Source organism: Nicotiana tabacum, chromosome 20 (genome assembly GCF_000715075.1).
Source record: "Nicotiana tabacum cultivar K326 chromosome 20, ASM71507v2, whole genome shotgun sequence".
Lineage (NCBI taxonomy): Eukaryota > Viridiplantae > Streptophyta > Magnoliopsida > Solanales > Solanaceae > Nicotiana > Nicotiana tabacum.
The window spans coordinates 2,100,455-2,125,314 of NC_134099.1; the positions used below are offsets into that span (position 1 = coordinate 2,100,455).

At 37.8% G+C, this 24,860-nt stretch overlaps 1 protein-coding gene across 1 annotated transcript; it reads right to left on the minus strand.

Moving 5' to 3' along the window:
- Positions 1-21,049: 21,049 nt before the first annotated feature.
- On the minus strand, positions 21,050-24,181 carry LOC107764087 (receptor protein kinase-like protein ZAR1). The gene is made up of 2 exons (XM_016582612.2): positions 22,468-24,181; positions 21,050-22,036 (listed from the first exon to the last, which is right to left on the minus strand). Exons 1-2 carry the CDS (start codon positions 23,933-23,935, stop codon positions 21,363-21,365), a joined length of 2,142 nt encoding a protein of 713 aa, XP_016438098.1. The 5' UTR covers positions 23,936-24,181; the 3' UTR covers positions 21,050-21,362.
- Between the last annotated feature and the right edge of the window lie 679 nt (positions 24,182-24,860).

Sequence of the window (24,860 nt, forward strand, 5' to 3'; positions counted from 1 at the left end):
GATAAGCCAGCTGTGGTAGCTGAGAGAGGGTCGTCGAGCCTTGTTGCAGTGAAACCCGAGAAAGCTAAAGTGGTAGTGCCAGGGGTTGCAAGTAAACCTGTTGTGGTCGTGAAGGGTGCTCGTACAGAGCCTGTTATTATAAAATCGGTAACTCAGCTTCCAGTGATCAACAGCAAGGCTGTTCCTTGGAATTATGAACGAGTGACGGTGATTTACAAAGGGAAAGAAGTCAAAGGAGAAGTGTGTGAAGCCCAAGGTCTAACTCGTTCGGGAAGGTGTTTTGCTCCCGCAGAGTTAAGAAGGGCCAATCCAGTAGCGACAAAGAATCCAGTTACTGAGGAAGAGGCGGAGGAATTTTTAAAGAAAATGAAGGCGCAAGATTACTCCATTATGGAGCAGTTGAGGAAGACCCCGGCACAGATCTCATTATTATCCTTGTTGATCCATTCAGATGAGCACCGCCGGGTATTGATAAAAATTCTGAACGAAGCCTATGTTCCGGATAAAAATCTCTGTGAACCATATAGAGAAAATAGCAAACAAGATTTTCGAGGTCAACAGGGTCACTTTTTCAGACAATGAGTTGCCCGTGGAGGGTACAGAACATAATAGAACCCTCTATTTGATCGGGAAGCGTGAAGACTCGGTAGTCACTCGAGTATTGATTGATAATGGGTCCAGTGCCAATATCTATCCTTTGACCACGTTGAACAAACTGAAGGTCGATGGTGATAGAATTCACAAGAACAACATCTATGTTCGAGGGTTTGATGGAGGTGGTACAGACACAGTGGGTGACATCGTACTTGAATTAACAATTGGTCTGGTCGAGTTCACCATGGAGTTTCAAGTGTTGGACATGGCAGTGTCATATAATTTTCTGTTGAGGCGACCCTGGATTCACGCCGCCAAAGCAGTGCCTTCTACATTACATCAGATTGTCAAATTCGAGTGGGATAGGCAAGAGATCGTAGTACAAGGAGAAGACAATGCAAGCGCCGTAAGTGATGCCATCGTACCCTTCATAGAGGCTGACGATGACAAGGGGCCCTGGGTTTACCAGGTCTTCGATACAGTTTCACTAGACAAAGTTCCCGAGGGTGAAAGCATCCCACTTCCCAAAATAGCAGCTGCAAATGTCATGGTAGCCTCGGAGATATTGAAAAACGGGTTTGTGCTAGGCAAAGGTTTAGGGGCTGATCTTCAGGGTATTGTTCAACCGATTTCTTTGCCCAAAAATCTGGATACCTTTGGGCTGGGGTTCAAGCCTACAGCGGCGGATGTGAGACGGGCCTGCAAGTTGAAGAAAAGAGTCTGGGTCCTTCCCAAGCCAATCCCGTGCCTATTCAGATCTTTTATCAGGCCGAGCATCAAAAAGCAATTGATGTCCAAGGTTACATGGCCATTGATTGGTGCAGATGGAGACTTAAATGAAGGCTTTGAAAGATTATTCACCGAAATCAACATGGTAGAAGTTGGGGAGGGGTCCAGCAAGGCGGATGTACAGTTTGTGGGTCCAAAAGCAAAAATCAACAATTGGATGGCTACTCCTTTTCCCATTCGGAGGGAGTCTTGGTAGTTGACTCTGATTTTCCTTCCTGTTTTCTGGATTATTCCAGGGTTGTAGTCCAGATTTCTTTTATTTTTGTTGTGTTCATCAAAGTGTGAAACCTTATTATCTCGTAATTCAATAAAATAAAAAAGTTTCTTCTTCATTCCTTATTTTATTTTAATTTTGTTTTCTTCTTTTCTTTTTCTGTACAGTTCTCTTTATACTGGTCTTAATGACATGACGTGCATAAGGAATCCTCAGCCCAGTCTTAAAAATCAATCTGATTCCGAAATGATAGTTCAAGAAGTAGATTGTGATTACGAATCAGAATACGATGATGAGGACATGCCAGGTTTAAGCACTGATTTAGTGGTCCACAAATTGCCCACTGATCCAGCGTTCCCACCCGTCAAGCAAAAGTTGAGGAAATTCAAAACTGATATGAGTGTGAAGATTAAAGAAGAAGTTACCAAGCAGTTGGATGCAAAGGTTATTCGGGTCACTCGATATCCTGTCTGGTTGGCTAATGTCGTGCCTGTACCGAAGAAGGACGGCAAGATCAGAGTATGCGTCGATTACCGCAATCTCAACAAAGCAAGTCCGAAGGATAACTTCCCACTACCCAATATCCACATTTTGATCGATAATTGTGTCAAGCGTGAGATCGGATCTTTTGTGGATTGCTATGCCGGGTATCATCAGATTCTAATGGATGAAGAAGATGCAGAAAAGACGGCATTCATCACACCCTGGGGAACTTATTGCTACCGGGTAATGCCATTTGGTTTGAAGAATGCTGGGGCAACTTATATGAGGGCAATGACTACTGTGTTTCATGATATGATACACAAGGAGATTGAGGTATATGTAGATGATGTGATCATAAAATCAAAGCATCAGGTCGACCACGTCAGGGATTTGAGGAAATTCTTCCAGAGGCTTCGCAGGTACAACCTTAAGCTTAACCCCGCCAAGTGTGCATTTGGTGTTCCATCCGGAAAATTGTTGGGATTCATAGTCAGTCGGCGAGGCATCGAGTTGGACCCATCAAAGATCAAAGTCATACAAGAATTGCCACCTCCGAGGAACAAGACTGAAGTGATGAGTCTGTTAGGAAGTTGAGCTATATCAGCAGGTTTATCGCTCAGCTCACGACGACTTGCGAGCCTATTTTCAAGTTGCTGAAGAAGGACGCTGCGGTCAAGTGGACTGATGAGCAGGAAGCATTCGACGAGATAAAAGGATACTTGTCTAACCCGCCTGTGCTGGTACCACCAGAACCAGGGAGACCTTTGATTCTTTACTTGACTGTCCTGGAAATTCATTTGGCTGTGTACTAGGGCAGCATGATGCCACCGGTAGAAAAGAACATGTCATCTACTATCTTAGCAAGAAGTTCACAGCTTATGAGGTTAAGTACACTCACTTGGAAAAGACATGTTGCGCCCTAACTTGGGTGGTACAGAAGTTGAAACATTATTTGTCATCCTACACTACTTACCTCATTTCACGCTTGGATCCATTGAAGTATATCTTTCAAAAGCCTATGCCGACAGGAAGACTTGCAAAATGGCAAATTTTGCTCATAGAGTTTGACATAATCTATGTGACTCAGACTGCGATGAAAGCCCAAGCATTGGCCGATCATTTGGCCGAGAACCCGGTCGATGAAAAGTATGAGCCACTGAGGACTTATTTTCCTGATGAAGAGGTGATGCATATTGATGAACTAGAACAGGCCAAAAAACCAAGCTGGAAACTTTTCTTTGATGGGGCTGCTAACATGAAAGGAGTCGGAATAGGAGCTGTGCTTATTTCTGAAACAGGGCATCACTATCCTGTTATGGCTCAACTTCGTTTTTATTGTACCAACAATATGGCTGAGTACGAAGCATGCATTTTGGGTTTAAGGTTAGCTGCGGACATGGATGTCCAGGAAGTCTTGGTCTTGGGAGACTCAGACCTTCTAGTACATCAAATTCAAGGAGAATGGGAAACGCAAGATCTGAAGCTCATACCATACCAACAATGCTTACATGATCTTTGCCAACGGTTTAGATCAGTGGAGTTCATGCATATTCCAAGGGTCCATAATGAGGTCGTCGATGCTTTGGCTACCCTAGCATCAATGCTGCACCATCCGGACAAAGCTTATGTCGATCCTTTGCATATTCAAGTCCGAGATCAGCATGCTTATTGTAACATGATTGAAGAAGAACTGGATGGCTAACCATGGTTCCACGATATCAAAGAATACATCAGAATGGGGATATACCCAGTGCAAGCCACGGGGATCAAAAGAGAACAATTCGACGGTTGGCAAGTGGATTTTTCTTAAGTGGAGGAGTTATGTATAAAAGAACACCAGACTTGGGATTGTTAAGATGCATAGATGCTAGACAAGCTATGGTTGTCATGTCCGAAATAAATTCAGGAGTCTGCGAACCACATATGAGCGGATATGTGTTGGCGAAGAAAATTCTCCGAGTAGGTTATTATTGGCTCACCATGGAGCGAGATTGTATTAGTTTTGTGCGCAAATGTCATCAGTGCCAGATACAGGGAGATTTGATTCATTCTCCACCATCGGAATTGCACACAATATTAGCGCCATGGCCCTTCGTCGCTTGGGGCATGGATATCATTGGACAAATTGAGCCAACAGCATCCAACGGGCATAGGTTCATTCTGGTAGCCATTGATTATTTCACCAAATGGGTTGAGGCCAAAACTTTCAAGTCTGTGACCAAGAAAGTAGTGGTCGATTTTGTTCACTCAAATATCATCTGTCGATTTGGAATCCCAAAGGTGATCCTCACGGATAATGGTGCTAATCTTAACAGCAATTTGATGAAAGAGGTATGTCAACAGTTTAAGATTACACACCGCAATTCCACCCCATATCGTCCCAAGGCGAATGGAGCAGTTGAGGCAGCCAACAAAAACATAAAGAAGATACTTCGTAAAATGGTAGAAAGTTCGAGGCAATGGCATGAAAAATTACCATTTGCATTGTTGGGTTATCACACCACTGTCCGTACTTCAGTAGGTGCAACTCTTTATTTGTTGATATATGGAACTGAAGCCGTAATACCTGCGGAAGTTGAAATCCCAACCCTTCGGATTGTCGCTGAAGCTGAGATTGATGATGATGAGTGGGTCAAAACTCGTCTGGAGCAGTTGAACTTGATTTATGAAAAAAGATTGGCAGTTGTGTGTCATGGCCAGTTATATCAAAAGAGAATGGCAAGAGCATACAATAAAAAGGTGCGTCCCCGGAAGTTTGAAGTGGGCCAGCAAGTGCTGAAACGCATCCTTCCACATCAGGCTGAGGCAAAAGGCAAGTTCGCCCCGAATTGGCAAGGGCCATTCATTGTAACCAGAGTGTTGTCCAATGGTGCTTTATGTTTAACAGATATCGAAGGAAAATGCATCGACATGGCTATCAATTCTGACGCAGTTAAGAGATAATATGTATGATTTCTTTTAATTGTAATTGTTGGTTGTTTGCATTTGGCATGATATCGGAGAATGAAATGACGGAGGCAATTTGTTCTTCCATCCAAACACTTCAACCTTTGCTTCCCTTTTTGAGCCTTATTTATTCTTTCATACCCCTCTTTTGGAATCAGTAATGAAAATGAAAAAAGGGAGAAAAGAAAAATAATTATAATAAAGACAAAAGAAAAGTCACAAGAAAAACAAAGGAAATGGGAACTACGTTTGACCTGATTCCTCAAAAAGGATACGTAGGCGCCTCACGGCTTGGTCATAGTGTAATAAGAATCAAAAATCCCCAAGCAAGAAAAACTGGGACAGAAGTTGTGTTTATAATTTTGGGAAAGAAAGTTGATTCCAAGAGTTGTAATGTTTTACCCATCAAAATTATTTTAAATTTTTTCTTTAGCCATACACCAGAAACCCATATTGATGTCCAAAAGACCTCTCGATCAGTATCCGAGAAGTGCCAAGTCGGGCAAATGGAAGTCTGGAGTAACACTCTGGTCCCCAGCAGAAAAGAAATGAAATGAGAGAATCCCCAGCAGAAAAGAAATGAAATGAGAGAATCTTATCAGTAACACCCCAATCCCCAGCTGAAAAGAAATAAAATGAGAGAGTCTTATTGGTGAAAACCTTCACAGGCACCATAAAGCGACGGAAATTGAGAGAAATAAAATGAGAGAGTCTTATTGGTGAAAACCTTCACAGGCACCATAAGGCGACGGAAGTTGAGAGAAATAAAGTGAGAGAGTCTTATTGGTGAAAACCTTCACGGGCACCATAAGGCGACGAGAGTTGAGAGAAACGAGAGAGTCTTATTAGTGAAAACCCCTCGAAGGGCACTATAAGGCGACAAGGAATTAAAAGGGGGCAAACGAGATAAGTTTGATAGAAAGGATCCGTCGAGACATCAAGCAGAATAAAGATGTTGTTTCGGCAAAAGAGGATGGGTTGCAGGACCTTTGAAATGCAAAGTAGGGACATCAGAAAGATTGATTGATGTAAACAGACTGGGTTGATTAATCCAAAAATGCGCGACATTACCATTGGGATCGGTTATACCATTCAGATAAGTTATTTTCTCTTCAAACAGTTGTTCAAAAAGATTTTTCTTGTTCTATCTTTCGAAGTCATCATTTTCCATTCTCTTTTTGATCAATAGTAGTTTGTTTTTAAGAAGGATTTTTCAAAGATAACTACCAGTTGCCAACATGGTGCAAGGTAAATGGGGATAAGACATGTAAGGATAATGTGATGGGACGAGAAAGATGTCGATGTAAGACCAAATGATGAATTGGTCTAAGTTTTCGGGACAGTATGGAGCAAAGGTGGAAAACAACGGTCGAGAAGTTGGGGAATACAGAATTATCAAAAAGGTCGGAAGTTATCGGCCAAGTTCTAAGATGGTCGAACAACGCAGAGTATGGAAAAGAGCGAAAGAGAAAACCGTCCCTAGCAAGAGCATCCCCACATTTTAAACTAACAAATTCTCTTTGATTTTAAGTAGGGACAGGAAATGTTATTGATGACAGAAAAACATGCCGCAAGAAAGATTGTCAAACTGGGGCAGAAAATTTTCTTTCATTTTTGAAAATTTTCTGAAAGTCAGGTACCCTGGGGAAGAAGGAAGATAACACAAGTTTGGAGAAAAGTGATATCCCCAGCAGTTTACGGAAGAAGGCAAAACAAGTTTTAAAGAAAGCAATTTCGGGAGGAAGATAACACAAGTCTTAAGGGAAGTAGTTCCAGAGGAAGGAAAACACCAGCTTTAAGGGAAGTAGTCTTCGAAGGAGGAAAATAACATATTTTGAATGAAACACCAATGTTATCCCCAGCATTTTTCAGAGGAATGAAACACCAGTTTTGAGGGAAGCAGTTCTGAAAGAAGCTAATTCAAGTTAGAAGGAAAATGGTTCAGGAGGCAGGAAGGAACAACGACAATAGAACGCATTTTTAAGTCGTTGTTGAAGTAAGGAGCCCGCGTGGAGAATGGGGGTGTTATATTTTAAGTTGTGTTGGAAGTCAGGAGCCCGCCTGGAGAATGGAGGTATTATCTTTTTAAGTCGTAGTAGAAGTCAGGAGCCCGCCTGGAGAATGGAGGTGTTACATTTTAAGAAGTTGTTGAAGTCAGGAGCCCGCCTGGAGAATGGAGGTGTTATATTTTTAAGTCGTAGTAGAAGTCAGGAGCCCGCCTGGAGAACGGAGGTGTTATATTTTAATAAGTTGTTGAAGTTAGGAGCCTGCCTGGAGAATGGAGGTGTTATATTTTTAAGTCGTCGTTGAAGTCAGGATCCCGCCTGGAGAATGGAGGTGTTATATTGTTAAGTTGTGTTGGAAGTCAGGAGCTCGCCTGGAGAATGGAGGTTGTTATCATTTCAAGTTGTAGACGAAGTCAGGAGCCCGCCTGGAGAATGGAGGTATTATCTTTTTAAGTCGTAGTAAAAGTCAGGAGCCTGCCCGGAGAACGGAGGGTTACAACAAAAATCCCCAGCATAAATTAAAGTCCAGAAGTCGGAAGGAAGGCAACACTAGTCAGAAGAAGGCAGTTTAAGCTTCGAAGGAAAAATAATGCGAAGCTCACAAAAAGGAAATAAGCAGTTCAAGTTCAGCAATAAAGAGAGAATACAAGTCAAGTCAGAAGTAAAGAAACATCGGAGGAAACACAAGGCAACAAGACAGTGAGGCAACAAGACAACAACAGTCACATGACCAAGTTTGAGAATAAATCTTTGTAATTCATAGACTATAGTTTAGTTTAACTTCTTGTTCTCTTTTAGCATGGTGTAATAAGGACGTCAGTAAGTAGCGGCAGTAGCAGCAACAGCAGTACCAGTAAATCAACAGCTCCATGGTAGTCCCAGCTACCAAAACTCCCTGAACTACATTGACCTGATTCCCTTTTAGCCGGGGATATGTAGGAAACCTTTGAAGCATAGGTTCGGTCAAATCTTTCAAAAATGCTTCACACGGAGTAGACGAACGGGCAAAAATCGCTCGTATCTGCTCACTTTATCTTTGCACGAAAACCCTTCGTGTTTCCGGACAAAGAGGGGCAGCTGTGAGCACGTGATTTTTGCCCTACGAGAACTACTCCCAGAAAATTCAAAATAAAATAGTTTTGTGTTGTTTGTGATTTATTTGTATTTGTCTGTGCATGATTATTTTTACTTTAATTAAGGAAAAAAATACAAAAAATAAATAAATAATGTGCATTTAGGATTTAGCTTTACAAGTAGGAATTAATTAAACAATATTTGAATTTATAAGAATGAAAATCACAAAAAATATGTACTTTGCATTTTTAATTTAATCTCCAATTGTGTGATTTTATTTTGGTTGGTATTTGATTGTGCATGATAATTGTTATTAGAAGATAATTAGTATTTTTTAATTTTGGTTGGTAATTTAATCTAAATTTTAGATAGGAAATAAGAAGAAAAAGAAGAAACAAATAAGAAAGATGGGAAATTTGGACCAGGCCCATACCAAAAATCAGCCCAATACCCGCCCCAATCCAGTCCGTCTCAGAGACAAACCAAACGACGTCGTTTAGTAACGCTCAATCTGAGCTGTTGATCTCAGTTGATCAACGGTCCAGATCAACTCCTCCGTCACCCGACCCATTCCCATCCAAGACCGATCCGGTCTCAAGGGTAAACGAAGCGACGTCGTTTCCGTTTATGAATGGATCCAAGCCATTGATCTCATCAGATCGAACAACCTGGATTCATCCCACCCTTTCATATATATACTTCAAACCATACCCCACCCCCAAACCAAACCCCCCTCGCCCCATCGTCTCTCTCAGACCCTTCAGAGATGACCCCCCTCCAAACCCTAGCTGCCCTCGTTCCCTTCGCCTGAAAACCCGGCGGCGCCGGCTCCGATGGCCATGAAAATAACACCCTTGAACTACCCTGCTCCCCCCTCTCCGATTCCACACTCCATTAACCTCGAATCATGCTACAACTTCTCGAATCTTCGATCGAAGATCCCCGTCCCAAACCCTAGCCTGTCCACTTAACCCCAAAATCACACCCAATAATCCCCTTGACCTTCTCGTCGCTAATCTCTAACCAAATTGGCTCAAATCTGAGTAAAACTCGTCGAATTGCGGATCTAGGGTTCAAACGGTTCGGGACTGTAGCAAAGCTGTCAGGGTCGAATGGGTTCTAGTTAGTATTATAAGCCTATTTCTGACGAAATAGACATATAATACTAACTGGAACTCAAGTTCGAAAAGGCATGTTGGTGAGATCCGAGAAAAGAACAGTAAGTTCTTCTTAGCTTCTTCTTTTCCTTTTTCTATATGATGATTTGTCTGTGCTAGGTTGTAATCAGTCGTTTCTTTGGGTTTTCAGTTTCAGATAATTCTTAACCCAGTAAATACTCCGCTTCTTTTTTTGATTCTGGTGTAGTTCAATCGATTATTCGTTTTCCTAAATTAGGTTCGTTGTAATTCGTCTTTTGTCCGTTATTTTCTCCCTTCTCCATCAGACCTTTTTCTTGGTCCAAATTTTCTGTTGCCTGATTATATGTTATAAATTGTTTGATCAATTAAATAGTTTCGTCGATTAGTCCGTTCATGTTTGTAGTTTAATAGTCCTCGTCAAGTTATTTGATGTCGATTGACTCATTTTGTGATCCTTAGATTCCCAGCATCAAGGCTCATCGTTAGTATGCTTTCTGTTCCTACATCTTTGTTTTAATGCTATTCATTTAATTTGAGTTTCGAGCTTAAACTGTGATCTGAGTTTGATGAATTGAATCCTAAGGTTGTCATGTTCAAGGTCTGATATGAATCTATCATTGGTTTAAATTCAGTTTTGGTGTGATAGTGTTGATTAGGAGTCAGTTCATGAGGTTAATTAGTTAATTGATTAGGTTTGAATTGGTTATAGTTGAAAGGTTTGGTACAGATTAAAAGAGGTTCATGTAGGATAATAGTTCAGGGCATCGGGGGGGGGTAATTTGGACTTGAAATTTGAAATTCTGACAGTAGGTACTAATGTGCCATTAAAATAAGGCATTTGTTTAATAATAGTGGGATGGGAAACATAACAATAAAGTCTGTTAACAAAGGGCAGTGGTGCACTACTAGACTAATAAACTATAAACACTACGTAGTGGAATGAATTAAAAATAGAAAAGGGTATTGATAGTGGAAACTACACTTGTTTAAGGACCTTTTAGAGCTGGAAAGTGAGAGAACATGGGGGTGTGATTAAAAGGCTAAGGGATACACATGGTAAGAGAATAAAAACAAGCTGGAAAGGGAAAAGATTTGAATAAAAAAAGGAGTTGGCTTTAGTCTTAAAAGGGACTAGAACGGGCAATAAGAGAGAGAGGGTGAAAACACAGAGAGAAAAATCCAAAGATATAGAGAGAAGACAGAGAGTTAAAAGATTAAGTGAGAAGAGATAGAGAGATATGCATTGGGAAACCTGGAGAGAGGAAAAGTCAATCTGAGAGAACATTTTTGAGTCTTGAATCAGTTCTGAGAGATAGTTTAAAAGAAAGGGTACTGTTCCATTGAGTTCTAGGCAGAATTTAGATTCCAAGCACTGGTTCTTGCCCCCTTTTGATTGTTGAATCTATTTGTCAGTCTATCGATTCTGTTTCTGAACTTATCCAAGCTCAGTTTGTTCTGTTTGGGCGTCCGTATTGCTGTTTGGTTCTACAAATTAGTGTGGTCTTTGGTTTGAGTGTATTTCTGATTTGGAGAGTGGTATTGTTGTGTTGGTTTTTGTTTTAACTATTCCATTACTGTTGGTGATTTGTTGTTGGTGTTGTTGTGTCATCTGCTGCTGCTGACTGCTCTTCCTTCTTTTGTTCTGTTTTTCCAATCCAGGTACACGCCTGAAACTGGCCCAATGTAGCCGTTTGAATTGAAAGCTGAAATGAAATGGTCTTCTTTGGAATTTATGTGTTTAAGCTGTTAGTAGAGTAGTAGTAGATAATTTGTATTTGTTTAAACTCTTTTTGGTTTTATGGTGTATAACTGAACTGATAGAACTATTATAGTATTGATTTAATTTCGTTTTGTGTGGTATAATTCCGGAATTAAAAGCAGGCTGAAATGGAAAATGGTTTAGAAGTTCATGGATTTCACTTGTATTAACAACATTGAGTTAAAACCAGTAGGCAGACATTGAATCCAGTAGTGTGTTAAAGTCTTAAGCATGTGTGTGATGAGGGTGGTCTCTTAGCTAATCTGAGATGTATGAAAATCGTTCATGGTGTCTATATCATTGCTTGAGCCCTGTTAATGTTCAGATATTTAGGTTAACACTTGTTTTGGAATTATGTAGCCTTGTCTAGCCTCACTATTATTAATTAAACGTTGCATGAATTTGAATGTCGAACTAGAACCGGAAAAGCATGATTCATAGTTAGTTTAGTGTATTTACCTGATTTGAGTAAACTATTAGACTAATCTTGATGGATATTTCCTTTTGGTCCTAGTTAATTCAATTTTGGTTCTGAGCAACTTAGCTAGAGAAATCAGAAGGTTTTGAGTTAATAACACTTTGTTCCTGGCCTCTTAGTCCGTCTGGATTGTTTTGCCCACGCCAGGATTCGATATTGGTATGGAGGGCTACGGCTGTTTGGGCCTGATTTACTCCCCATAGGCCCAAGTAACTCCCCTTTCCAAAGCTGGGAACGATTCCCATTCACTGCAGCTTTCAAGTAGGCCCGTTTAGTGCGTAGATTTGGATCTGTTTTAAAATTCAATGTATAGTTTAGCTTGGTATAATTCAGTTCTTAATTAATTGGGGAAATTTTTTAGAGACAAACAAATAGAAAATCATAGTCACTTTTAGGTTGGCCTTTTAATAAAATGATGAGACGAGCCTCGCCAAACAAAAATACAAAATGCGGGGCCCTCAATAAATATTATATGAAAATACTTAGAATTCGGGAGGGCCGTTTAGCGAATTTCACGACCTTTCCCAAATAATAACGCGTTAGACTCTTTAGGCGCGATTTTAATGAAATTACATTCCTAAACTCGGGTGTGCATTTATGAGACCCAAATCCAAATCTCAACGGAGTCGAAATATGTTGACCACCACGGGTGCATTGATTGCGACGTGGTTCGAGATGCGTTTTCACGACGTTGTAATCCTTTTAAAATAAATATAATAATAAAAGCGGTTTTAAAGAGAATAAAAAGCACATAAGCTAGAGCATGTTTTGAAATCAGATAAAATCAAATACGACAGTTGAGCGACCGTGCTAGAACCACGGAATCCGGGAATGCCTAATACCTTCTCCCAGGTTAACAGAATTCCTTACTCGGATTTCTGGTTCGCGTACTGTTAACAGAGTCATATTTTCCTCGGTTCGGGATTCAACCGGTGACTTGGTACACCATTAATCTCCCAAGTGGCGACTCTAAATCTCAATAATAAATCTCGTTCCGATTGTCCTTTAAGTGGAAAAACTCCTTTATGCCTCTGCGGGCATGGGTAAAAAGGAGGTGTGACACCTACAAGTTAGAAATCATATATGGCAAGGTTCTACTCTCGAGTTGGAATGTTGTTCATCTGAAGAAGTACTATTTCTAAGTAAAAGAAATACCAACAGTAAGGTATCGCTCAATTATGATTTTTATTTTATACAGTTAAAATTATACTAACAATTTTAGATGATAGGCAAAAAGCTAGCCCGCACTAAGTGATGATATTAGACATGAAAGACACACGAAAATAACATAATTCCCGGTCTAAGGTTACAACCTTTCTGATGGAAATATAAAGGATTAAATAGTCATCATCTAAATTATATATGCCTCCGAGTCCCGTATATTTTTCCTTTTTCAGGAAAAGGACCACATGGAAGGAATAATCAAGTGCTCGAGATTTCATACTTCAAAGCTCAAACACTTGGAGGACAATATATATATATATATATAGTAAAGGCAAAGAAGACCGGAAAAATCAGAATTCAAGTCAAGCTTAAAGTCTGCCCAACAAATCGAAAGTTCAGAGCAAATTCACGAGCAGTCAAAAATGCAATCCTGATTCAAAAACCTGTGAGAAATACACTCGTGGATGTAAATTTCAAAATGTTTAGGTTAAAGGCAATATTTAGTCATGGGTTGCAAGATATACCCTTGAATTTTTTACAAATCTGTTGTAAAGAAAACAGTTATGAAAGAGTTATAGATGATACTTAAATACATGTAAAGTATTATATAATTTGAAAGTTCGAATGATACAAAACTTTCCTTAAAGTTATTCAAAGAAACGTGTGTGTTCCCATTTCTTCTTTCGTATGTTTACACCATTATGAAGTTGAGACGTCTTCTTCATTAAGTGTTGTATATAATAGGGCCCTCATTTATAATTCGTGCTTATCAAAAGAGTCACGAAGCATTGAAGCATTTTTAAGTACAAACAAAGGGTAAAACAAAAAATCAAACATTAAAATAGGTGGAAAGTAAAGCCCAAACTTATAAATATAAGACAAGGGTAAACCGGTAAGAGAGTAGAACAGAAACTTAAAATAAAGGTATTATAAAAGTTAGAAAAAAACTTTATTATATTATATTAACTTAGCTAAAACTAGGTATGAGCTTAGTTCCAACCTGATTGTCTTATACGAAAAACCCCAAAATGGACTAGGGGCAAGATTTTCCAAAATATTACCCCCAAATGGGATCAGGGGTAAACCTCCAAATGTTCCACCAATAAAAAAAAACACAAGCTTCAAGCTTTTTCACTTTCATTGAGGGACAGAATTTTAACCAGAAGGATGAAGAATAGCATCATTAGAATTAGTAGGAGCAACTTGAGCGGAAGGAAATTGAACAGCAGCTTCATCAGGAGTAACTTCATCACCCTCGGGAATGTCAACCACGGGTGAAGAAAAGCTCTGATTTTGTTCGGTTTTCTCACTAGTTTCTTTGATCTTTGCTATCTCAGCAACTAAGTCAAAGCCTTCCCGGCTTGCCTCCATTAAAGTGGCATGGCGTGTGTTCAAGAAAGCCCAACTAACTTCAACAAAGGCTTTATCTTCAAGGACCTCATAGTGTTTTCCCAGCCTTATCTAATCAGGCGGGCAAAGATAAGAATCTTCTTGAGTCTTCATTTGCTGAAAATCTTTCCCAGGCTTCTGAAGAAACTAGGAGCTTAAAGGATTTGTTAAACCAAAAAGAAGCTTACTCTGGAAAGTTTGTTCAAATGCTCACACAAACTTAAGAAGATCTTCGTGTATCTTCAGACAAGGTTAAATTTCTAGAGAGATCTCTTGCCCCCTACATGCTTCTTATGATGCTGCCTTGAATGAGAAGGATGAATTAAGAGTTGAGGTTGAGCAGTGGTTCTCAACCACTATTCCGCTGCCATAACCTTTACTTGCTGCTCTAAGGTACACTTATCTTCCTCTAAAATGTCCATTTCAAGTTGAAGATCCTCGTACTGCTCTTTTCAATTGTCTGCTTCAGTATGATAATCATTCATCAGCTGCTCCGTGTGGACAATCCTTTTCAACATCTTTGTACCGGTGAGATTGATCTACACAATGAAAAGAGAATTGTGATACTAATAAAAGAAAAATCATGTAAAAAATAAGGTTTATACCTTTAAAGATGAATGCACAATATCATTCATCCACGTGAGAGAGCTGTGACTTTCCAGTTTAGACTTCTCGCTTGGACCAATCAATGGTTTCAGCCACACGTCATCTTGGCTTGATTTCTTCAAAAGATTACCATCTACAGGAATCTCGATGGTAATTTGTTTCATTGCCCTACTTCTACTAGAGGAACCAATTTCAGCATGGGAAGTTGTGGCAGTAGGAGTAGTTGAGGAAGTCAAAATAGCCACGGGCGGAGGAGTGGCAGCAGCAGCAGATATAGGTAACTAAGATTCAATTGAAGCAGACACAGAAAAAGAGGCAAGAGGTGTTTCCTCAGAAATAAAGCCAAAACTTTCTTCATCAAATCTACGAGAAAAGAGTTGTTCAGTTGGGTCACGGGGTGCTACAGGCGTCTCTTCATCAGAACTCACTAAGGTAGCACTCTCAGGGTCGAGCATGGGAACATAACTAGGAGGGGGAGTAGCTTCGTCATCTGAAATGACCCGTCTTCTAGATCGTGGCTTATGAACCAACGAGCCTTCATCCCACTCCTCTACGTCTTTAGAGTTCTGTGGTCTACCAACTTTTCTTTTTGACAAGTAACTCAAGATTATCTCTTGAGCCTTTGATAAAGAGAGCCTCAAAGCAGTGATTAATGCAGCACTCACACCCCGAATGGGAAACCCTAATAAAAAAAGGGATAATAAGTCCTAGGATAAACATGAAAATAATGAAGAAAGTGAAAGAGAAGGTTATCATAAGTCTTAACTTTCCATCCAAATCTGTTTGAAAGGTATTTCTAGGACCTTACTTCCATTAAAGCAACTTTAATAATTTTTCTACCCAACCACGGAAATCAAAAATTTCCTCAACAGTTCCCATGGTTGATGAAAAAGAAAAGTAAAATAGTTACAATAGTACAAGTTTTTTAAGAAAAAAAGAAAAATAAAAGATTGGAAGTGAAACTCACGTGCAAAGTTCCACTTCTTAGGGAAGGCATGTTTTCTTCTCCTACTAGCTCACTTGTAGGAGTGGCAAAAAATCGGGCCTACCAGCCACGATCTTTGTCATCTACGGGGCTAACCAAAACTCCATTACTTCTCGCCACGAGAGTAAAAATCCCATGACAGAATAATTTGGGAGAGTAGAGATGAATCAGATGGTAAAGGGTGAAGGGTAACTGAGCCAGATTTGACAAATATCTAAGGCATGCCACAACCCTCCATACAATAGGGCTAATCTGTCCTAAACACACATCAAAGAAACGGCAAAATTCAATGATAACTGGGTCAATAGATGGCATAAAACCTAATGTGAAGGGATATGTATACACAAAAGAAAAACCAGATTTAAAGGAAGTGATCCTTTGATTCTCATTAGGGACAAGAATCGGGAAGTCAAATTTCCAATAGCAATCTCTACGCATAATAGAAACCAAACCCTCAGTGATCTGGGAAGGGTAAACACCAGCACGATCGTTAGAAGTCATAGAAGTAACCTGATTTTTTATTAATTCTCAATCTATGATAAAGAAAAGTTCAGCAGGAATAATCTCGTCGATAGTAGGCTCACGAAGCGGTTCACTAGAATCTCTATTTCTAGCAGAAGATCTATGTGAAAAAGAAGCTCTAGTTCTAGAAGAAGATGGAGGAGTAGAACTGGTTGAGAAGAAGAACTACGTACAGAAATTGACCCTAAACTACGCAACCTACCACCTCCCCTACTTCTGGTAGGAGCAGAAGAAAGGGAAAGTTCGTCTACGATGAGAACTTTTCGAGGACCAGGATTTGAAGAAGACATAATTGTATCAAGAAGTAGAACGTGTTGAAGAACAAGAACAACTTATGAATAAAGAACACTGAAGAAATTTTTTTCGTGAAAGCAAAGGCAAAGGATGTATTTATATGCAGAAGCAACTGTCATGCAAAAAAGGTAATGATGGAAACGTCATTATGAAAACTGCCACTTCGTGACTGATGCAGCCGCAAAAAATCCCTAAAACCCGCTGAAAAGTTGTAGATCCAATCGATGACTGCCAAGTGTCACATGCATTAAATACAAGTGACATACGACACATCAGTTCAGAAGAAGGTACAATGTTACGTGAGAAACAGCGGCAAAATTTCCCGCTTTAAAAGAGATCAACTTCCCAAATATTCAATTGATGAATAATTGGCAAGTGTGGATATTATCTATATTAGAAAAAATAAATATTACACGAGGAATTAATTATGTGGCTAACATGGCAAGACATGTGGATCACTAGAAAAGCGACATCTGGAAAAGAGTATTAGAAAAGACGTGGGTCCTAATAGGTATGAGCAAAACTTCTAAGAGACGAGAAGAAACGGTTGCTCGAGTTTCTTTAGCGATTTGAAGAGGCACCGGTGGAATGAACCGAGACAATAAAAAGGACAGATTCATTGGTCTTCAATTAATGAGCATGAATGATTACAAATGTTACAGAATCTTCACGAAACAGTTACAATTATCAATTATAACGTTTTATTAATGTCATTAATGCTCATAATGACTCGATCATAAAAGGAAAAAGACATTGTACTTAGAGATGACTATATAAGGAAAAGAAATGTTATTTGTATGACATGTTCTGATTTTGATTGGAATACAATTATTTACTTTTGATTTCTATTGATTACTTTGCAATTTTATAATTTCCTTTCTTACTGCCAGAATATTGATTTTTTTGATTATTAGTAACCCGAGTACTTTTAAAAATAAGTTTTGATCGAAATTCCTATTTTTTGGTTAAACACTACTATATTAGAAACTTATTTACCTATTTTCTCTATATTTTGTAGTTTTTAATAAGTATCTAGATTTTTCTTACAAATTATATCATTGCTCTTTAAAAGACTCTCACCCCATTATTAGTGCCTTCAATTAACGGATTTGATTACAGATTATCGGTTTTATTTTTCAAGTTGTTATTTTCAATTGTTATCGATAATTAAATTCTTTTAGACTGTCAGTTTAATTAAAAGTTATATTAAAAATAAAAATAAAAAATGTACCCGTACTTTAGTCCATTTTATAATGCACGTGAACCCATGGTCTTTTCGTTAAATTAGGTACTTTATATGTATTTTGTAAAATTGATCTAATCTTATCTGTTGTTCCTCATGCTCCAAAAAAATTAAATGATACATCTGATTGAATGTTGAATTATTTATCCAAAATAACATGAATTAATTCTTACTTAATATTTTTTTTCTTCTCATTTTTTCTATGATGCGTTCATATTTTAGAAATTCTAGATATGTCTCTAGGAACAAATCATTATGACAACAATGATCCATTTCACTGTCAAAGCTATATAGCTAGCTAATATGTATGTATTAAAGGAGTAAACAAGCAATAGAGTGAGCCTCTCTTTCCTATGGACATTGCATGAGAAACAAGCTGTCATGCATCTCTCGTTTCACTTTTCCAAGTCTTTGAAGAAATAATCTAAAACGTTTTTCACTTAATAGCATAAATTAAAAATAATCGATAAATATATAATATATATTATAATTTATGTATTATGTATATAAACATATATAATTAACATATATTCTATGCATACTGACTAAAAAAAGTAAACCACAAATCCATCTGGGTATTTCTAAGGCCAGAAAGAATAGGAATTGAAATCTTTTGAATTGATTTGTAGAAACATGAGTACATTTATGGGAAAATGACATTGTATAGATGCTATTAAAATAAAAGCCGAAAAACATATATTCCCTCCGTTTTAATTTATGTGAACTCATTTGACTGATCGCGGAGTTTAAGAAAAGAAAGAAGACTTTTGAACTTGTGGTGTAAAATGAGAAACATATATTTTGTGTGGTTATAAATAATTGCATAAAGGTAAATTATTTCCAAATAAGGAAAGGGGTCATTCTTTTTGGCACGGACTAAAAAGGAAATAAGTTCACATAAATTGAAACGGAGGGAGTATATATTATGTATGTTATATACAAAAAATTATACATATTTTATACACTTTTTTGACGATCGAATGTAAATAGTTTTTGGCGCGGGCTATAAGTGAAAAAATCCCTACATTGAATATCTATAAAGGTAGGCTATAATTATAATTATTAAAAATGATTAATTCATCTGTCAAAAACTAACAACTTAATGTACATGGTATTTGGTGAATCGTATCTATGATTCTTTGACAACAAATTCTTCAATTAAATTTCTAAAACATTGATGAAAGGTGATTAATTTGACCCTAATATTGAAGATAAATACTAATACACTTGAGTAATATTTTTCAAAATCCAAAATACGTAGGTACCAAATTCTCCCATTGTAGTTGGCATGAATGGCGCAATCATTATTAGAAATAGTAGAAAAAATAGAGCTCGTGCTACTGCATTGAGTTGACAAGCCACATTCCGACAATAAAGCACTATTATAAAGTCAAATATTTTGCAATTTAAGTAGCCAATCAAGACCAAGAATATGTCAAGCTTTTTTCACACTGAAAATCCATAATTTAATATTGGTCTACATCCATAAAGTTTCAACTAATTAAGGGCCCGTTTGCCCATAAAAATATTTCACTTTTTTTCGAAAAAGTTATACTTTTTTTTAAACCAATAATTGGCCAAAAAAAATTAATTTTCACTTGAACATGAATTTTGAAAAACTCCAAAAAACTTTTTCAAAATTTTCACTTCACATCACTCAAAAAAAGTCAGAAACAACCCAAAATTATATTCATGTCCAAACACAACTCTAATTTTCAAATACCATTTTCTCTTGAATTTTTTTTTACCTTTTTTCCGGAATTTTACAATTCTTATGTCCAAACGCCCACTAAGACAGCACCTTGGTGCACAAAACATCCTGTGTTCATGGGTCCCGGGAAGGCCGCATCCCAATAGGGTATGACGTAGGCATCCTATTCTAATGCAAGCATCAGTGGGTGATTTTACGGTTCGAACTCGTGACATATAAATCATACGAAGATAACTTTACCGTTGTTTAAAGGATTCTTTCAAATAATTAAGACCAATCATATCCAAATAGACCCTATAGATTTTTAGATGTCCAAACACAGTGATTAAAAATACTATTACTTCTAAAGCTGTCATACTTTGTCTCAATGCATTGCTACCTACTAAAATGACAATAAGCTTCAGTGTATCTGTAATATTGTCTTTTGGCTAAAGTTCATGTGCTCTATAGCTACCTTTATAGTCAGCACTAAGAAAAGATGGTGAGTTGATGATTGTATGGAATCTGAAAAAGGAGTAATAATGAGAAATAAGAAAAGATTCAGAATATAAACTTCATACATTTATTTTTTCGGTTTTTAATATTGAATTCATTATACTTTGAAATTAAAAGTTCATAATTTGATTAATAATTTTAATTTTTTTTGCTAATTTTCCGGCAAATAAGGCTGCTTCTGCCTCTAGCACGAGCGAATCTTGTTTCATGTCGGCGAATGTTGTCACATAAACTGTTTTTAATATCGGGGTGTGTGCGCAAAAATAACATGAAAAGTTCTATTTATATATCAGTCTGAATCTATTAACTCTAAATTCTTAATCTTGTTTTTTTTACCATATTTGCGAGGAGCCATTGGATCGAAAGGGTGCATAAAAGGTCAGCCTCATGCACTAAGCTTCTGTTATGGTCCAGGGAAGGACCGAACCACAAAGATCTATTGTAGGTAGTCTTACCCTGCATTTCTACACGACACTGAATTGAAAAGGTGCATCTTTAACATATAAAGACTCCTTTTATTAATCTTTGCATATTTGACTTGTTCCATTGAGGGCTAAGTAGACTGACACAATCAAGAATCAATAACTTGTTTGATATACCTTGTAAGGAAATGATCAAGAATCAAACAGATTTGTACAGAAATGCATGTGCTGAAGCTGAAATAATCTGAAAAATGATCCCCAAAATTTTCATTTGCATATCATTCTTATGATTTTTGCCTCTCTTTTCCTACAAAAAACATTTCAAGATGGCTTGCCTAGGCTGAATTCGCAAAAATACTATTAATTATCTTTTAGGTGACTTGATAGCGTACATAATTTTTTATACGTTTACCATATAGAAGTTAAGAAGAGGAAGTTGGTGCAACGGTAAAAGTTGTCGCAGTGTGATGAGATTACAAATTCAAGTAGCGGAAACAACCTCTTGCAGAAATGAGAAGGGTAGATGAGACAATTATGCAGCTGCCACCAAGATGCATTTATTGGCACTATAAAACATTAATCCCTTTAGTTAAAGAATTTTAAGTACTGACAAAGAATATTGACAAAAATGGTACCAAAGGTTGCAGAGTACACAAACATATAGTTATTGCTACACCATTAATTCTTTATTGTTTTGACAATCATTGCTATTTACATAATCATGGACAAACAAAGATGAATAGCAGTAGTAATAAATAGAAACAATAATTTATGTTCTTGATCAACAGAAAGAACAACAAATAGACAAAAAAAGCCTGAATTTAGAGCAAAAAGCCTACATAAAACACATGAAAAAACAGTAGCAAATTTACAGACTTTCCTTCACTTAGATCTCTCAACAAGAACAAGTGGAGAATACTACTGTTAGTCGTAAATATTTCTGCACCATTTCTTTTTGCTCCAACTGGTTAACGTTTTGCACAATATTGGTTAGATGCTGAAACTTCAGTGCTAACCAAGAGAACGAGACACGGGCTGTGTTTGATCTTTCAGTCAGAGGACGCGGGCAGTCTTTCTAGTGTATCAGATATGTGCCTCATTGATGGTCTCCTTTCCGGGCTGCTGTGAACACACGCCATTGCAATCTTCAAAACTGCGATCATTTCCTCTTCTTTATCAGCATCTTGAGCTAAATACGGGTCCAATACATCTGAAAGTGGCTTCTTTTCTTCAATGCACCAGTGAATCCAGTTGACAAGATCCATTTCTGAGGAACCTACTTGGATAACCGGGGTTCTTCCCGTAATCATTTCCAGCAAAATCACTCCATATGAGTAAACATCCCATTTCTGCGATGGTTTCACCACTTTCAATGCCTCGGGAGCCTGGTAACAAGAACCAGAAGTTGTAGTTGACGTAACTGTCGTTGCAGCCTCTGACGGTGCACTGCCTTGCTTACTTTGTTGTGGTTTCTCAGATGCCATGTGGTTGGAATGCAACGTAGGGGATGCTCCCGCTATATTAGCAAGACGTCCAAGTCCAAAGTCAGAGATTTTGGGTTCCATATCGTGCCCAAGCAATATATTAGATGGTTTCAGATCACCATGAACATATTTCTTGGGACTATATTCATGTAAATAAACCAACCCTTTAGCAGTTCCCTTCATTATTTTCAGGCGAATCGACCATGAAAGAGGTGTAAATGACACCATTTCAGGTTTTCCTAAGGGTTGAGACAAGCCAAAAAAACCACAATTAATAATTAAATAGTCATGAAAGCTTAAAACAATTAAAGAAGCTACAGAAAAAACGAGCACCCAAGGTGTGACCTAGTGGTCAATGAGCTGGGTTGAGAACCATGAGGTGCGCGCAAGCTGGCCACCTAGCCCGTACACAGTGGCGAAGCTAGAAATTTTTCCAAGGGTGTTCAAACTTGAAAGAGAAAAAAAATTCCCAACAAAGGGTGTTCAATATATATATTATATACCTCTAAAATCTAATATTTTAACTATCTACACAATGTAATTTTTCGAGAAAAGGTGGTTGACCACCCTTAACCCAACGTAGCTTCGCCCCTGCCCATAAACCAAGGTAAAAAGAAAGCTGGAGAAAAAACGATAAACAAGAACACAATGGTCAATGTTAAAAGCTTACCATGAATTGCAGTTGCAAGGTTTCCATTTGGAATGAAGTCATATATCAGTAGCTTCTCATCCACAGACCAATAATAGGCACGAAGCGTCACAATATTTTGATGCCTCAGTTTTCCAATTGCTTCGACCTCTGTTTGGAATTCCTTAAATCTTTGAGAACCACCCTCACCTAGTCTTCTCACGGCCAAGTTAAGCCCGTCTTCAAGAACAACTTTGTACACAATGCCAATACCACTTTTACCAAGGACAAAAGCAGATGCCTTGAGAAGTTCGTCAAGATCAAACGCCACTTGATTATCTAGTGCCACTAAATCGTATTGCTCAATATTCTCCGATAACGTCTCTGACTCATCCTTCCTAAAACATAAACACTCTTTTCTTCCTTTCCCTCCCTTTTGAAAACCAAAGCCAGATTCATCCTTTTTCCTACCACAGGCACAAATTCTCGAATAACAATACGAGAATAGCAACCCAATAACACAAATTCCAACCACATCCCCAATGATTATCGCAATTACAGCACCTCTACTCAAACCTTTGGCATTCCCATCATTTCCAGCATCATCTAAGGGAGAATTATTAGGCAAGAAAGGTTCCGATTCCGGTGAACTTGCCTCACTTTGTGCAGAACACGGGTTCTTTAACGGAGGTCCACAAAGCCCAAGATTACCAATAAAAGCAGTAGGTCCTCTGTTAATCAAAGCACCATTTTGTGGAATTGGACCGCTCAAATTGTTATAAGTCAAATCAATATACACCTTCTCTGGTAGATTACCAAGACTCGCCGGAATTGAACCACTAAACATATTATGAGACAAATCAACAGTCCCTTGCAAATTAGACAAATTTCCTAAGTCACTAGGAATTGGACCCTCAAATTTATTAAAACCAAGATCAAGTTTTTCCAATGCAGACAAATTACCACCAAACCCCTCAGGTAAAAAACCAGTAAAATTATTTTGACTAAGATCAAGAACCTTCAACCTTTTACACTGAAGCAAACTCACAGGAACAGAACCATTCAAGAAATTCTGTGACAAATCCAAAGTTTGAAGATAATTTAACCTCCCAACCTCAAAAGGTATAACCCCAGAGAACAAATTCCCATAAAGAACCAAACTTTGTAAACCTTGAACCTTAAATAACTCAACAGGTAAACTACCAGAAAACAAATTACTCCTTAAATTAACATGTCTAAGCTCAGATAAAGATCCAAGACTAGAAGAAACAAAACCAGTGAGTTTCTTTTTAGGAATACTAACAGAAATAACTTTAAAATCTTTGCATGTAATACCATTCCATGAACAAGGAGTTTCATCAGAATAATTCCAATTATTTAATGAACCTTCAGGATCTTGACCTATACCTTTCTTGAATGACCAAAGTGCTATTCCTTCATTATTCAAAGAACTCACTAAAATACAAGAATTAGAAAGAACCATGAAAATGTATAAACATAAAGCTAGCATTTTTAGCTCAAGAATGGAAAAATTGGTCTCAAAGAGCTTACCTTTGTACACCAGAAAACCAAGTTTTGAGCTTTAGAGAAAGATAGGGAGAGTGTGAAAGGGTTGATAGTGAGAACAGTGGAAAGAAAGAAAAGAGGGTACACTGTGTGTGTGTGTGTGTTGGAGAAAGGTAAAGTGGGGTTTGAGCTAAGTGGAAGAAAGACGTTGGGAAAATAGATTAATGTATTCTTATTACTTTTTTTGGTTGGGTTTTCCATCCGATGTCTCTGCAATTATTTAGCGCGGAGCCTGAATTTTTATTAATAGGTATCAAAATATATAAAAGTAAATATGTTAAAAAATTAAGAGAAATCAACACATAGTATATATATGTATATATAAATATTTTTTTTACCTACTTATACAATGTATTTTTCTTGCGAATGAGTGTCATTTGACATCCCTTCCTATAAGGTGGTTCCGCCATTATATGTATTAGAGTCTGATTATATTTGATTCGCATCGTGTAAGACTTTATTCGGGGAAGTGTTTCTTACAAAGTATTTTTAATACTTAGAATTCGAACCCGAAACCTGGGCTGTCTTATCTAGTATATCACGTCTTTTGGTAGTTGGTAGTTATTTTCTTATTACTTGGGAAAAAACAAACACGAAAAAGAAACTTTAATTTAGTAACGCTGTATGTTTCAGTGGAGTGGGGCAAGGATATACGTGGGACAATTTTATATATCTCGTTTTATTATCGTAAGATTGGTTTTTGGGGGGGAAGGGGGGAGGGAGGGCTATAAACCAATATGAAAAACAAAATAGGAACAGTTAAAAATAAAAGAGTAAAAACTTTAGGTTAGGACTTAAGGAACATGTGCCTTGAAAAATCCCTTAAATGAGATTAATTATATACCATGTATTTTATTTTATATGGTATT

Excerpts from the sequence above, each read along its gene's own strand:
- LOC107764087 (XM_016582612.2), bottom strand. The coding sequence starts at position 23,935 with ATGCTAGCTTTATGTTTATACATTTTCATGGTTCTTTCTAATTCTTGT. Across the intron at positions 22,037-22,467 it reads CCTTGCAACTGCAATTCATG|GAAAACCTGAAATGGTGTCA; the intron begins GTAAGCTTTTAA and ends CTCAACCCTTAG.